The sequence below is a fragment of the Carettochelys insculpta genome, chromosome 21 (assembly GCF_033958435.1).
Source record: "Carettochelys insculpta isolate YL-2023 chromosome 21, ASM3395843v1, whole genome shotgun sequence".
Lineage (NCBI taxonomy): Eukaryota > Metazoa > Chordata > Testudines > Carettochelyidae > Carettochelys > Carettochelys insculpta.
Window position 1 is genome coordinate 10,276,752 of NC_134157.1, and position 16,332 is coordinate 10,293,083.

Sequence of the window (16,332 nt, forward strand, 5' to 3'; positions counted from 1 at the left end):
AAAACAAATAAGACAAACACCTTCAGCCACTTGCTTTTGAGATTGGGGGTTGCGGTACAAGATAACAAGGTCATTTCAAGTGGTTTTGTTTTTAAATTCCCTTGGACCTGTTGACTAGGGAGCATGAACTGCCTGAAAAGCAGATTTGTTACTAAGCTGTGTTTTGGGGGCTTTTAGTGCAGAGGTCTGTGCTCTTTAGTTCAATTTTTACTGGACATAATGTAGCTGATAATCCTCCATCTGAAATGCTCTGCTATGGGGGGCAAATCAGTGACACTTCTTAAAGAGGCAAGCCAGGGATGTAAAGAAGGGAGTGACTGTCCTTTGACGCTGTAGAAGTACAAGATAAGATCTTGTGAAGGGAGTTGGTGGGGAAGCCAAGCAGAGAGCAGACTCAGCAAAAACAGCTGGGAGGTGCAGACTGGTGGGAGGAGTTGAAAGATGAGAAGGGGGAGTTCATGGTTTTCTTTTTCTCTATAAAAAGGCTCCTAGTGGCGAAAGGCAGTTGCAGAGGAGAAGAGAAAACTTTTGACGCTTCCATTGCAGAGACCAGCATCATGGGGACAGTTGCACAGCTCGCCCTCCTTGCTGCGTTCTGCCTAGCAGCAGTGGTTTGCCTGGCTGAGGATGAGCCAAAACCAGGTGAACAAATGATGGCATTTATTTTTCAGCCTGCTCTAATGTACAGGCAGTGAGACCCATGTGTAGGTTCTGAGGGCCTATCATCACGAGGCAAATTCTCACCAGTGTAAAAGGGCTCAGTGTGGTAGCAGAGTGGAAGCTTCTAATGCAGAACAGTCTTGTACTGCTACACCATAGAGTTTGCACCAGTGTCTGCACAGCAGTACAGCTGCCTTTGTGTTAATTGGCCCTGATATTCTGAGCTTATTTGCCACTGGAATTTTCAACATATTTGGGCTCCTGGGACTCCAAAAAAGTCACGTATTGATTTATTTCTTTCCTCAGAGGGGAATTCAAAGTGCTGCGGAATTCGTGGACCCCCTGGATTTCCTGGAGCACGAGGTATGTTCTCCAGAGTTAAGTGCAATTCAGCTTTGGATGGTGATGACTGAAACACTCTGGTCATCCTATAGATCTCTTCCCCTGTGGTGAGAAGTTGAGCTTCATCATATTTCTGTTCTGAAATAATGTCCATTTCCTTTTCTCTGTCCTGATGGTTCTCTGGGTGTAACCCACACATGGGCCTGTTCCTAGGAGCTGGACTTGCCAGCCACTGACTGGGAACTGCCTGGCTGGAGCTCACACCCCCATCCATACCCCAGCCACCTGCTCCAAGTTGGAACCTCCTCCTGCACCCTAAATCTCTCCTAGATCCCTCACTCCCCGCTGCCCCGCAAGCCTGTCATCTCTGGGTCCACACCCCTTCCTACACTGTAAACCCCTGCCCCAGCCCAGACCCCCTTTGGCACCCCAAACTCATCATTCCAAGCCCCACACCAGAGTCCATACCCCTAGCTTAAGTCCTCACGAAACCCTTACCCCACCACAGCCCTGAGCCCCCTCCTTCAGCCCAGGCCCATCATCTCTAGCCCCATGGTAGCCGATGGTCAGGTGAGATACCAACTATGCCCTTGTTTTCATCCCAGATTTCAACTGCTAGGGCAGAGCCCCACCGGTGACCAGGCTTAGAGCTGCTGAAAAGCAGCTGGGTTCTTTGTTTTGTGTTCGGTTTGCACAGTAACAGGAGGAGTCAGGTTACCACTTTATCAATTACTTTGTTTATTTAACTTATGAGTTGAGCTCTTGTGGTTACAATGTTACTTTGTTTAACTAATGAGTTAAGCTCTTATGGCTACAATGTTACAAGGTTTATACTTTGATTACAAATAGCTAGCATACACTTTATTTCATAGATCTATACTTGTTAAATGCGCGCAAAAGCAAAAGATAAAATACCTAGCAGGTCTTATTCTCACCCCTGCGTTACCAACGTGGCTTGGCCAGTCTTCTCTCAGGCCCTTGGGAAGAAGTCTTTTTTTTTCCTTTTTTTTCTCGAGGAAATGGACGTCCCCTGGGACCTCAGGAGACCATAACCCTCCTGTCTGGCAGGAAAGATGATTGGAGCTCAAATAGGGGGTCTGCCAGACCCCTCTTTTATTGCCATTGGGTAACGTACGCTTCTTCCTTGTTTTAAAAAATGCCAATTGAATTAAACTGTCTGATGCTGGTTCTCACAGGGAGTTCAAGGGCTTAGTTCACACCTGCGAGGTAGAGACAATTGAGGGCATTTGTTTCTTAATGGGCCGGGGATTTTCCTCCGTCTGGGACCAAGTGTGCAGGCGGATCAACCGATGGTAATTAGCCAAGGGCAGTCTGAGGCCCGGCTGTTTATTAGCCCATTGTTCTTATCAGCTTTGCTCCAGAGCATCAAAGACTGTGGCTAAGACAAGCACATCTGCGCTCTCGGGCATTCCAGGGCTGGGCTCTTCCTTTTAACCCTTTTGTGCTCTGAAGCACCTAGGGAAGGCAAGATGGAATAGAGCAAAAGGGGGAGTTCTGTCTGGCTACACCCCATTCCAGTGCCCATATCCCTGGATGGATCCCTCACCCCCTCCCATGGCCCAAAGTCCTGCTCTAGCCTTGACCCTGCTCCTGCACCTAAAGTCCCTCATCCCCAGCCCAAGCCCTCCTGCCCTCCCTCACCCCAGCCCCTGGCCCAGCTGAGAGCACCCTCCTGCATTCTGAACCTCTGTATGGGAGTGGGGAAAGGGTGTTGAGTTTTGTGCAGTTAGAAAGTCACAGGCCTGACCCCACTCCCTCTGCCAGCCTCATCTCTTTGGCTCCCCTCTCCTATGCCAAGTACCAGCCCTCAGTTGCCTCCCAATACTTCCTCTTCTAGCCCAGTTCTCATGGCATTAAGCATCTCTGGCAGAAGCTCTGTGACCATCTGAATTCCTTCACTGAAAATTCACTCATTATTCCTTCAGTTCTCTCTTCTTTGTAGCCACATAGTTTGAGTTCCCTCCTCTTATCCAACTCCACACCAGCAGCCCCTGCCACCTTTCCACCATCTTTGCCACCCTCTTTAAACTTCCCCACGCTCCTGCCAACCTCCTCTGTCTCCACTCTTCCTGTACTCTCTTGCCCCCATCATCAACACTGAGATGACCTGCTGGCTCTGCTCCTCCACACCTCTGGGCATGGCAGGAGTCCAGCTGCTGCCCTCTGAAGGAGGGGTCAGGACCTGAAATTAGGGGCACCATATTTTCCCAAAGGGAACATGGGACACCCCTGGGCTGGCCCAAGCCCTCCCTGAATCCCGTCCTCCTGGAGGCACAGCTGCAGTCCTCTCCCCACTGCACATGGGGTTGGCCCCAGTATCCCCTTTGCCCTTCTGTGCGGGGCCTGGCTGAGGTCTCCTTCCACAATGGTTTCTGGGGCTGACCTGCTACCCTGCCAACCCAGCTCCCCCTCTACCCACAGGCCTGGTACCCTCACCCTCAACCTTCCTCGGTGTCCTGCTAGAGATGCCTCCCCACTTTTTTGACAAAATTGGGCATTTGTCCCATGTGCTCTTGTCAGCTGATGTTCTAATGGCACAGCCAGGACAAAGCCTATACAAGGGACTGTCTGTGAGAAAGTGGGACATGTGGTCAGCTCCCTGAAATGGCTCCTTTTCTGTGGTAGGGATGGTGACAGCAGATGCTCTGGGGCCAGTTGAAGGCATCTGTTTGCAAACCATTTACCATCCAGTACTGAAAACATTTATCACTGGCCTTCTGTTTGGCCAGCTATGCAAGACCTGAGAGCAGGGGCTTTATCCTGACTCAGAGGAAATGCCCGTTGTGGTCAGTGATGGACCCGAGGACCAGGGCAGAAAAGAAATTTAATTCTAATTTTGCAAACTGCCTTTGGAGCAGGAATGTTGGAATTGGCCCATCCCCCTGGTTTCACGCTAACAAATAGTTCCCTATTGTCATAAGCAGGATAATCACTTGGAGTTTTTTTGTCCTCCAGGGCTCCCTGGGCTACCAGGACCAGAAGGTAAAACAAACCATTAATTCAGACTCTTTTTTGCTTTTAGGCTAGGTTGCAATGACAGGAGACCCTGGGCCAAGAGGGAAAGGGTAGGTGGGAACAATGTGACTTAACTGCCCGAGGGAGGGTTTCAGGCTGCAGGGGTTTTTCCCAAATCTGCATGCACAAAGGCTGGTTCTCTTCTCACTTACACTGATGAACACTCCAGCTGGAACGGATCAGGCACTGGTGTAACTGGGAGTGTGCATCCCTCTCTGCAGCAGGTCAGCTCCACTCGCTGCTGGGGAGCGGTGGTGAAGGCACAGCTTTGCCTCACACTCTGCACATGATTCAGAACCTTCAGTGGCTCTACTAGCCCTAGGTCTGAGCACTGCTAGATCATGTTCTGGGCCAGTCTCAGAAAAGGGTGATTCCTGGGTCCCTTTAAAGTAGCACTGTGGCTGTGCCCCCAAGGTCTCCAGCTGGCACTGTGCCTCCTGGAACTCCTGCTAAGATGGGGTGTCTGTGCTGTCTCCTGTGCACTCCTGGGGCCTGGATTCTTTCTCACACCCAAGAAAGTTAATTGACTCTGCTTGGCTCTGGGGTTAGAGATCAGAATCAGGCCCGACATGTCTAAGACACAAATCAGTCATCATTGTTCATTCTTTTCATTTCATTCTCACACAGGACCAAGAGGAGTTCCCGGCTTCCCCGGAGTGAGAGGTGAGAGCCTGGAGGCGTGTCTCCTCCCTGAAGAGCTGTACATCTCCTTTGCAGCAGCATCCCAACGGGTGGGCAGGGCCTTGATTCTGTAGCTTTTACTCTCATCAGCACTCACATTGATGTCTGTGCACAGACCCACAAATATGGGTGGCAGGGTCAGGGCCTACTTTTATGCAGCTCTTCATGCCAAGTGACTGAGGTGTGTGTCAGGGGATTGCTAGAGGCTGGATAATTAGAGGATAAAAGTGGGTATTCCCAGATCGGGTAGCCCAGTCTGGTGTGGATTCAGAGATTGCATTCTCTGAGCTGACACAGTCTTCACGTATGTGTGGGGAGAGCGGGGGTCATGACTCACAGTCAGTGATGTCAGGAGAAACTTCTCCTCTGTTATACCCTGGCGTGTGGGCACCAATGATGGCAAAGTGCAAGCAGGAAAGAGCTCAACATCGTATTCGCTTTCATCATACACGGCAAGAGAATTTACGCCAATCACAGCCTGGAACTCTGGTAGTAGATGCAATACGTGAGGTGGAGGTATAGGTGAAGCAAGGCCTGGGTCAGCTGTAGTGAGAGCATCCCCAAGCAGCCCTTGCTGCCCACCAGCAAATTAAGTGCAAATCATGGGGGAAGGTCGTCCGCCGAATTAACCGTGTGGCTCTTTTGTGGTTCCTCTTCAAAGCTCTGCTACTGACTTACGCAGTGAATTTGATCCTCTCACCTAATTTCTTTAAGCCTCAGAGAAGACAGTAACATTATTACAAAGTAGCAGAGAGGTAGCCGAGTTAATCTGTGTCTTCGAGAACAACAAGAAGTCCTGTGGCACCTTATAGATTAACAGATATTTTGGAGCATAAGCTTTTGTGGGCAGAGACCCGCTTTGGTATTTTTGCCCCAAGGTAACTAAAAATGTAGTTTCAAAGAGAAGTTTTAAATGGAAAATGATGAAATTAACTGAGCATTTATTTTTTTACTTGACTTTTTTATTTCATTTTATTTTCAGAAGCTGTAAAAAGATCGAAATGTCAGATTTTTGTTGTTTACTGCTTTCTTTCCCTTTATTGACATGAAATACAAGAGTGTTTACAGAGCTATTGTTTTGTTGGGCAGGGGTGTCTTTTTCCAGCATTGTAGCTTTTCAAAGCTTTCTCTGCATCAGAAAAGTTAGCGAATGGTCAAAGGAAAAATGAAACTCTGCAACATTTTCAAAATCGGAGAATTTAGAGTGGAAAGAGGAAAAAAGACCCAAAACTATGGGTGAGTCTACACTAGCCGGCTACTTCGAAGTAGCTGGCACGATGTCAAAATAGTACACGTCGCATCTGCACACACCGTGCGCTATTTCGACATTGAAATCAATGTTAGGTGGTGAGACATCGAAATCGCTATTCCTATCCGAAGATGGGAATAGCGCCCTACTTCGACATTCAACGTTGAAGTAGGGCATGTGTAGACGATCCGCGTCCTGCTACGTCGAAATAACGGGGTCCTCCATGGTGGCCATCAGCTCAGGGGTTGAGAGACACTCTGTCCAGCCCCTGCAGGGCTCTATGGTCACCGCGTGCAGCAGCCTTTAGCCCAGGGCTTCTGGCTGCTGCTGCTGCTGCTGCTGCTGCTGCAGCTGGGGGTCCATGCTGCGTGCACAGGGTCTGCAACCAGTTGTTGGCTCTGTGGATCTTGTGCTGTGCAGGCTGAGTGTGTCTGGGAGGGGCCCTTTAAGGGAGTGGCTTGGGGCTTTGCTGGCCCCTTATTTCGACGGGGAGTACTTGTGTGTGTGGACGCTCCGCATTTCCTTTCGGGGCAGCTCCTTTCAACGTTCTCCGTCACTACTTCGACATTGAGCATTGATGGCACCAGCCCTGGAGGACGTGTAGACGATATGTGTTGAAGTAGCCTATTTTGATGTTCTTACGTCGAAAATAGGCTACTTCGATGTAGTGTGCTAGTGTAGACATAGCCTATATGTTATTTATTTCACTGCCTTCAATGTCCGCAAGGCAGAGGGAGGGAGAAAAAGGGAGAAAAATGAATATATGAAATATATAGGCTATGTCTACACTGGCCCCTCCCTTTCAAAAGGGACATGCAAATGTGGAGGATTGAAAATGCAAATGAGATAATAATTTGCATGGTTAGTGCCTCATTTGCATAATGGAGGCCAGAAGAGCTGTTTTTGAAATGCAAAACAGCCATGTAGAGGGGGTTGCTTTGAAAGGAAGCCCGCTTTTGAAAGTACCCTGCTTCCTGAAAAAAATTTGGGACCAGCTCTGTAAGAACTGACTTCCTGAGATGGATTCAGCATCTGCTAGTGAAGGTAAATTACTCTGGTAATGTCTTAGTGCCTGTATCAATTTTAGAGGGGCTGCTCTGGGATAGATCCTTCTCCAGAGATGGGAACAAAGGATAAAGTAACTAGCCAGGATTCTGTTCACTTGTGATGAGATTGAAAAATGCAAATACTGTCTTACACAGAAGAGACAATTTTAACCAGTTGCATTGCAGAGAACTCACAGAGCTGGGAGGTCTTGTGGTTTAGCACTGCATTGGATTGTGAGGTTCAAGTTCACCTTACAAGCTTCAAAAATAACAAGTGGTCCTGTAGCTTGTTAGAAACTAATAAATGTATTGTCATGAGCTTCCATGGCTAGGGCTGCTTGTTATTTGTTAAGCTACAGTCTTACATGGCTACCCCCTGAGACTATTTACCTTAGGAGCTTGTTTGCTAGTTTTGGCTTCAGGGACAGCCAGCTCTGAAAATTGAAGCCCACAGCCTTCTTTGTGGTTAGTGGTACCTCATCCTCTGCATCAGCTGAGGTGAGGGGTCTGACCCCGCATTGCTGTCCCAGGCCCTCTTAGCTTGAGAGCGGTTTGCCACAGTGAAGAACTGCAGGGTCAGGTCCAAGAAAAATCTAACCCTAATTTTCAAGTTTGGGTTGGCATGCTATTTTTGCCCTCTTCCCCATCTGCCAAGTTTAACCATGACAACAGTCTTTTTCTGACTCCTTACAAAATATTTATTCTCAGTCTTTTGTGCTTGTAGGTCCACCAGGACTCCAAGGAATTCCAGGAGAGCCAGGGAGAATAGGTATTGTACTATTGCACTCCCTATTGTACCACAGGGAGTAACCTCTTCATTCAGCCTGTGACTGACAAGTGTTTCAAAAACATCTCAGCATTGTCTCTTCCCATGATGCTGCATTTCACAAACATCTATTCACCAAGAGGCAGAATCGTCTCCCAGGTTACACTTATCACTAGAGAACCTTTGTCCTGAGCACAACCCCCACTCCCCCAGCACCCTGGGGATTATGGGCTTGGCTCAGAAATGAGTCTAAGGCTACCTCTGTTGGTATAACTACATCAATCAGGGCATAGTAGATTCTTCATTGAAGCGGTACAGCAGCACATTTCCACTCTACGTCTACATTAACGTGATTCACTCAACTTCCAGCTGCCTTTACACCAGTTTGTACTCTCACTTGTAGTACCTTCCTGAAGAGGGCATCATAATCTGGGAACACCCAGCCCTGAAGTTTTCTTCTGGGATGTCTCCATTTGGGATGGTGATGATGTATTAGTGAGGCTCCTCTGTTTCAAGCTGTGTTGGCTGGAAATCCTGAGGCCTGTTTACACTAAGGTTTGCACTGGTGGACCTGTCCCATTGCTGGTAACAGATATAAACGGGTGTGGTGTACAGAAGGAGTCAGTCTTACTCCCTTACAACCACTTTCACCTACTTACATAACTATAGCTAAATCTTCTTACAGATCATGTTCAATTTGGTCCTATGTATCCTCTTACCTCCAGTGTGCCAGTCATTGTGCCTGGCTGCTGAGGCTATATCTACACTTACCTGACCTGTTCCAGAGTTTGATTTTGCCACATGCATGAAGATGCGGCAAAATTGATCTTTCTGGGCTCGGCTGTTGATGCTGGTACTCCGAGCTATTATGTGGAGTGAGGGACATAGGCACAAGCCTAAAGAGCCCCAATTTACACTAGATGAGAAACTCGATCTGATACGTCAATTCTTTGCTAATGCTGTATCAGAAATCGACTTTGTAACCTAGTGTAGATCTAGCCAAAGTGTATAACTCGTTTCTCCTGCCTTCCAGACCCCATGAAGAGGTCTAGGGCATCCATGGGACTGTAGGCTTCACAGTGGTTAGTAAAACCAGCCAGTGACAGAAGGCAGTGTGTGCTCTGACCTCTTAGCGGATGGTGGTGCAAGGAGGGCTCCGGAGATCTCCAGCTATCACTGGACCTCCCTGTTCCACTCTGCCTGCTGGAGTTCCCATGAGCACAGGGCCTGCTTTGTGCTGCCCCCAAGGCAGGGCAGGGGCTAAAAGGGACAACTGAGCTCAGAGAACCAAAGCAGCAAAGTAACCTCTGTCCGTATGTTTATTTCACACAGGAGAAAGAGGTGAACCTGGCCTCCCTGGACTGAAAGGTGAGAGAATGTGGCAAACAGTGTGTGAACCTGGGACACACAACCTTTTCACGGATACGTGTTGTTATGCCATAGCAATGTGCAGTCAATCCAATAAGAATAACACTCAAGGCAAAGTCTGTCATGAGCTTCATTGTTTATCCAGGTCTCTTACTGTACTGGGTGCTTTGAACTTCCTGTGGTTTCTCTACCATTTGAACAGGTAGCACTCATTGGCTACGTCTACACGTGAAGCCAACATCGAAATAGGCTATTTCGATGAGTAACGTCTACACGTCCTCCAGGGCTGGCAACGTCGATGTTCAACTTCGACGTTGCACGGCACCACATCGAAATAGGCGCTGCGAGGGTACGTCTACACACCAAAGTAGCACACATCGAAATAAGGGTGCAAGGCACAGCTGCAGACAGGGTCACAGGGCGGACTCAACAGCAAGCTGTTCCCTTAAAGGGCCCCTCCCAGACACAGTTGCACTAAACAACACAAGATCCACAGAGCCGACAACTGGTTGCAGCCCCTGTGCCTGCAGCATGGATCCCCAGCTGCCGCAGCAGCAGCCAGAAGCCCTGGGCTAAGGGCTGCTGCACATGGTGACCATAGAGCCCCGCAGGGGCTGGAGAGAGAGCATCTCTCAACCCCCCAGCTGATGGCCGCCATGGAGGACCCGGCAATTTCGACGTTGCGGGATGTGGATCGTCTACACGGTCCCTACTTCGACGTTGAACGTCGAAGTAGGGCGCTATTCCGATCCCCTCATGAGATTAGCGACTTCGACGTCTTGCCGCCTAACGTCGAAGTTAACTTCGAAATAGCGCCTGACGCGTGTAGCCGCGACGGGCGCTATTTTGAAGTTAGTGCCGCTACTTCGAAGTAGCGTGCACGTGTAGACACAGCAATTCTGTGCGTAGTTTGTGCAACTGGTTTTTGTGACACCTTTTAGACGTAGCACATTGTTTTGCATTCTTAAACAGGTCTGAGAACTTGGCTGTTCATTGCTTGACCTCTGGGGCAGTTAGCTGCTATCAGTTCCTGTACTTTCCATAAGTAACTCCATGGGAACACTGGGCCCCACATCAGTGACCTCAGTTCTTGTGTCTGGATGGGGAGCTCTCAGGTTGGAAGTTACAGGTGTGAAATAAGCTGCAAACAGTGGGACACAGAGGTTTGGGTGAATGTTAAAGAAACATGATGCTGGTTTCTGTTGGTGACACCTTGGCAAGCAATGTATTAGCATTTGATTGAGTCTATTTTTCCTTTTAATTTGTTTTCATTCAGGTACTGGAATCAGTCCAGGGAGGTGGGAGAAAGCACATTGCTGGCCAAATCTGTCCTTTACGTAGTTGTATCCATATGGCACTGAGTGAGATGGGTATGATTAGTTATTTGAAATGGGCCAGCTGAAAAAGATATACAAGTTGAACCTCTCTAGTCCAGTGCTTTCTTGTCTGGCAACATCCATGGCATGACACTATTTTAGTTAGCTGGTTGTCCACTTGTGGCTACGTCCAAGCTTCCTGTGGTCCCATGAAGTTGGTAGAAGAACAGAAGAATGTCCATATTGGGTCAGACCAAAGATCCGTCAAGCCCAGTGTCCTTTATTCCAACAGTGGCCAGTACCAGATACCCCAGAGGAAGTGAACAGGACCGGCAATCATTGAGCGATCCCTCTCCTGTCGTCCTTTTCCAGCCCTCTGACAGAGGCTAGAGACACCATTCCTACCCATCCTGGCCAATAAGTATTGATAGACCTAACCTCCATGAGTTCCCTCATGCATGTGAATGTCCAGTTTAACACAGTGCTATTGTTGCTGCTTTCTGCAGCTGCAGCACTGAACTGCTCCTTTCATGCCTGGACGTTCTTACTCCTGTGAAATGTTTTGGCTCCCGTGTGTAGACACACTGGCTAGATTGCAGGAGTGACTAGGTGCTTAGGAGGAAAGCACACTTGTTCTGCTCTCAGTTCACTGCCATTGCGTTTCTTTCTCCGCACAGATGAGGAGGCACTGAATGATGTATTGTGTAAGAAAGGTGAGTGTCTGCAATATTTATTAGCTGTTCTCTCATCCCTGACCCGACCTCCCAGGGCGGAAACTGAAAGGAAAGCACAACACGACGCTTTGTAGAGGAAGTTCTAATCCTGCCCGTCTCTTATGAGCAGGATTGGATAACAGGGGATCTGTTGCATACAAGCACTACAGAGGAACATGGCTGAATCCAACTTGCCTTACAACCACAGGAAGAGTGCTGCCTTCCTCACGTGTGTGACTAAGGCTGTCACAGCCGGCTCAGCAAGTCCCAGGTTACCTCTGCCACAGCAGCTGTTTTCAGTCTTATGTTAAAGAACTTTAATTTCACCAAGGCTGTGACATGTTGGATACTGTTGTTTTAAATGGAAAAGGGGACTTATGCTGTAGTTAATAATCTCCTTGCGTTAGCTCACCACGCACAAATGCATTTCGTATGTTCTAATTCAGTACTTTTAAAACACTCATCTCAACCCAGTAATTTCACAATCAAATGGGTTTGACTCATTCTACCATCCGTCTCTTGGATAATCAGGAGTTTTAAATGCCTGTTCTGTGCAGGAGCAAAGAACTGCAAGGAGCTGCTAGCCAGGGGACACGTTTTGAGCGGTTGGTACACCATCTACTCCAAAGGCTGTGTTGCCATAACTGTGCTGTGTGACATGGACACTGATGGTGGGGGATGGATTGTAAGTAGAAACTGTTATTAGTAAAGCTTACTCACTCGTGTTTAAACATCCGTCTCCTATGAGCTCTCCCATAGTCAGTGTTTAGTATGCGCATTAACTATAGATCTGCAGACTGAAAATTAATTGCAAAGCAAATTCTTATGAGAGAATTCCCCACTAAAGACATTGGCTGTGCGAATTACAAGGCAGGGTTTCAGTGTTGCATTTACAACTCCTTGTTAGTGTATATATACATACAAATCTATTCCCTCTGCTCATTTTTAGAAAGAATTTTTCAGTTTAGAGTATAGATAAAAATGTAATACTTGACTCCGAATGTCTTCAGTACTGGAATGAAGACTGCAGTGACTCTGAACACAGCCAGACACTTTTGTTTAGAAAGTAAAGTAGCTAATGGCAGTCAGGCCTCTGTTAACAGTAGACTTGTTCTCCTTAGTTTGTGTATCTTATAGATATGCATAGCCAAGGTGTTAGTGGCCAGGACTGTAACCACGTCTTTGGGTTGTATTGTCATCATTCAGCCGAGTCCAATAAGAATGCCCAGAAGTTTATCTTCCCTTCTTTTTTGCTTTCCCACCATAATTACTGATTGCTTCAGTTTGGGGAGTAAAAACGTGGAAGATATTACAGAACCACCAGCCTGCAATGCTGTCCGTCTATAATGACATTGTGAAAACTACTGAACTTCACAGTCTGGTCATTTCTAGTTGTTCTGCTCACAGCAGTGTGCAGAAGTACAGAGGATTCCAGCAAATCTGTTCCTCTCCATCAATCTTCTCTCATTTTTTTAAAATTAAAAAGAAAAATCCCCCATTATAAAAGCAACGAGCAACTCTGTCTTACATAGAACTTTTGTAACTGGGAATGGAAACTGTAGATATTTTGTCACAAATTTAGATTGGCCTAGATCACAAGGGTGCTATTGAGTTTCTGCATAGGCCAGTCCTGGTACTCAGCAGTGGGAATTTGCTTTGTTTATTTTTTGCTTGAGCCTTACAAACACCAACTGAAGGGAATGGACATAAGGTCAACCTAGGAGTGAGTAAACCATGAATGAAGATCTCTAGGTTCATCTCATTGAAAAGATTTTCAGCCTATAGGAAAGGGGGGTAAAAAAGCTGATGAAATGTAAATAAATACCACCCAAAGCAACATCCCATGAGGAACTGAGCCACTAATCACTGTGCCCAGCTTCCCACCTGAGTCTTTTGTGTTTCCCTGCAGGTTTTCCAGAGGCGGGTGGATGGGTCAGTGGATTTTCATCGCAACTGGGATGCATACAAGAAAGGTTTTGGGAGCCAACTGACAGAATTTTGGTTGGGAAATGACAACATCCATCTGCTGACATCACTTGGTAAAGCAATCACGGGCACAGGTTTTCTCTAATATTTCCTCCATCCTGCTGCTCCCCTCTTTGCAATATGGCTTAGTGTGACATCACACCTGCAATAGCTCTTACATAGTGATCTTCACCAGCAAATCTCAGTCCTTTGCCAAGGAGTGTAAGTATCAATGTACTTAAGCCAGGGCCTGGAGACATGAATTATCTTGCTCAAGGTCACACAGCAAGTCAGTGGCAGACCTGGAAATGGAGCCCATGGTGGATTCTCAGTCCAGTGCCCTACCCACTTGACCATACTGGTGCATGCCAGCAGTGGAGAAGTTCCTACCAGAATCCACACTAGATGTTCCCAGTGGGAAACCATCAAACAGATAACACTATTGTGCTCATGGCAGCAGACAATGGTTAGCTCCTTTTAAAGAGTGGTGCCGCCATGGCAAAGCTCCAAACCTTGAGTTTCTACAAACACTATCCCTGCTCTACCAGTGGCTAATACTGGCCTGTGCAAGGTCATATCCCTCAGGGCTGTATGGTCACCACAAAGTGAGATAAACACTATGGCTGCACAATGCCCTTCAATCGGTTACAGCCACACTGGCTCCTCAGTCCCTGAAATCACTATCCCTTTTCACAGGGAATGATGGAAAAGCTTGTCAGTCCCTTGCTACTATAGATTCTGATTTTCACTCTTGGGGAAAGGTCTTGACTGGGGTGTGTGAGGGAGTGTCTCTTTACCAATGGAAAAGTGAGATTGAGAGAATGAAGTTGCATTGGTAAAGGCAGCCCCTGGCTGTACATGCGAGTTAGAGGCTGATCTTTCATGCCCGGATGAGTGACAGTCAACCAACATGAAGCATGTACAAAATGTTCTTGTAACCTGCTGGGTATTTCACATTGCCTTTGCATTCAACAGGAAAAAATGAACTGCGAATTGACCTTAGCAACTTTGAAAATAAGAAATATTTTGCCAAGTATAAAACATTCCAAATTTCCAGTGAGTCCGAGCAGTACACACTGATTCTTGGGGACATGGTGGAGGGTGATGCAGGTAAGTACTAGCTGTGTTCATAGCAAAAAAAAAAAAAAAAGCCACACCCATTCAGTGCAATGTAAGAGAACTTGCAGGAGAAGCAAAACAAACCCTCCCAGTGCAAGGTTGGCTTCCTTGCCACCCCAGGTTTATGTTTAATTATTATCACCTTGTTCCTCCCCTCACTGCTGAGACCTCATCTGGAGTATTGTGTCTAGTTCTGGCCTCCCAGTATAGAAAGGATGTGGATGCACTGAAGAGGGTCCAGAGGAGGGCAATGAAAATAATTAGGAGGTTGGAACACCTGACCTATGAGGAAAAGAGGGATTTACGTTTATTTAGTTTGCAGAAGAGAAGAGTGAGGAGGGGTGGATTATATAGCTGCCTTCAACTTCCTGCAGGGGCGCTCTAGAGAGGATGGAGAGAGGCTGTTCTCAGTAGTACCAGATGGCAGAATGAGGAGCAATGGTCTCAAGTTGCAGAGGAGGAGGTGTAGGTTGGATATTAGGAAAAACTATTTCCGCGAGGGTAGAGAGGTGGTGGAATCTCCATCTCTAGCGGTTTTTAAATCCTGGATTGACAAAGTCCTGGCTAGGATGATTTAGTTGGGGTTGATCCTGCTGTGGACAGGGGGCTGGACTTGATGACCTCCTGATGTCCCTTGCAGCGCTACAGTTCTATGATTCTATGAGTCACCAGATCTATGGCCAAACCCTAAGGCTCTCACTTAGGTCACAATGAAGTCAGCAGCAATTTAGCCAAGTGAAGACTGAGAACAGAACCCAATTTTGACTTGAAATTGACCCAAAAATACCCAGCAGCCAAAGAGCCCAAACTCTGGAGACAGGGATGTGGGCAATACTTAACTCCTCATAAATAACTGTCCTTACGTTAAGGCAAAGGAAATTAACATTTGAGATCAAACACCATTTGCTTGGTTTTTCACAGGGGATTCATTAGCCTACCACAAGGACATGAAGTTTTCAACTGCAGACCATGACAATGATCTGGACCAGGATAATTGTGCAAGCACCTTTCAAGGAGCCTGGTGGTTCAAGAACTGCCACGAGGCCCACCTGAATGGGGCGTACTTGCCAGGAGCCCACAGTAATGCTGGTCATGGTGTGCTCTGGAAGCATGGCCTGGGGGACAAGTATTCCTATAAGCTCTCTGAAATGAAATTCAGGCCTGGCTCATAGCATGGGGGGAGCAGCTGTGTGCCTGCCCCCTTTGCATTTCACAGTGAGCCCCAGCTGCCTTCGGAGGCTTTGTCTGAAGTAAACGTGTTTTTCTGCTAGTACAACCTTGTCTGAGCGGAAGTTTGATTTGTAGCCCCACTGTTACCCTGCACTTTTCACACCTGTCACAGGCCCCTGCTTCCCCTCCTGCCATCCCCTCACGCCAGCCAGCCATCCCCCAGCTCGGGAGGAGGCATAGGGCTACTGCTGACACCTTCACTGTCCACTGCAACTGGTTGGGGGGCAGTGCTTTGGAGGCTACTCCTGGTTTTTGTGACCTCCCTCATCACGCAGCCTGTTTGGTGGGGCACTCCTGGTTCTGGCCAGCCTCCAGTGTCCCCCACCCAACAGCCTACAGGCTGTCTGGGGGGGCAGGTTCTGGCCCTCCCCAGCTTCCCCTGACCAACATCCTGTCTTGGAGCTGCCCCCTCCAACTCCCCCTGCAGCTGCAGGCTCTCTGCATGAGGGGGAAGGCTCTGGATTTGAATCAGAGGAGCTCCTTATGCAGTCTTTGTGGGAGGCAAGATGGCAGAGCCCCAGCCCTGATGACCTCTCTCTTGGTGCTGCAGCTGCCCAAGCGGCCACTCTCAGTATCACAGCTCTCCCCTTTCCATGTCCTGGAAAAGAGCCCCATTCCCAGCATTTCCAGACACAACCAAACCCTGAGCTTGGTTTAAGTGAGGGGAAGAGGAAGCTGCACACCACGTTTGGTAGTGCTAGCGCTTATGGCTTAGGTGTAACTCTTGAGCCAGGGCACTGCTGGTGCCTACCTGGGAGGGAAGCAGGGCCCTCCAAGGTGCATTCCAAGTTGCCGGAGGCCATGCTGGATATGTCTAGGGACATGGATTGCTTTAATCTGG

At 47.9% G+C, this 16,332-nt stretch overlaps 1 protein-coding gene across 1 annotated transcript; it reads left to right on the forward strand.

Moving 5' to 3' along the window:
- The first annotated feature begins 503 nt into the window (after positions 1-503).
- Positions 504-15,531, forward strand: LOC142024129 (ficolin-2-like). The gene is made up of 11 exons (XM_075015863.1): positions 504-642; positions 967-1,023; positions 3,979-4,005; positions 4,666-4,701; positions 7,739-7,783; positions 9,113-9,148; positions 11,142-11,177; positions 11,735-11,862; positions 13,087-13,216; positions 14,118-14,252; positions 15,183-15,531. The coding sequence occupies exons 1-11, from the start codon at positions 558-560 to the stop codon at positions 15,431-15,433; spliced, it is 966 nt and encodes a 321-aa protein (XP_074871964.1). The 5' UTR covers positions 504-557; the 3' UTR covers positions 15,434-15,531.
- Positions 15,532-16,332: the final 801 nt, after the last annotated feature.

What these genes read in the sequence shown, in the direction of transcription:
- LOC142024129 (XM_075015863.1), top strand. Translation starts at nt 558, where the DNA reads ATGGGGACAGTTGCACAGCTCGCCCTCCTTGCTGCGTTCTGCCTAGCA. An exon ending in TGAGGATGAGCCAAAACCAG is followed by an intron (nt 643 to 966) that starts GTGAACAAATGA and finishes TTCTTTCCTCAG; the next exon opens with AGGGGAATTCAAAGTGCTGC. An exon ending in TGGATTTCCTGGAGCACGAG is followed by an intron (nt 1,024 to 3,978) that starts GTATGTTCTCCA and finishes TTTGTCCTCCAG; the next exon opens with GGCTCCCTGGGCTACCAGGA.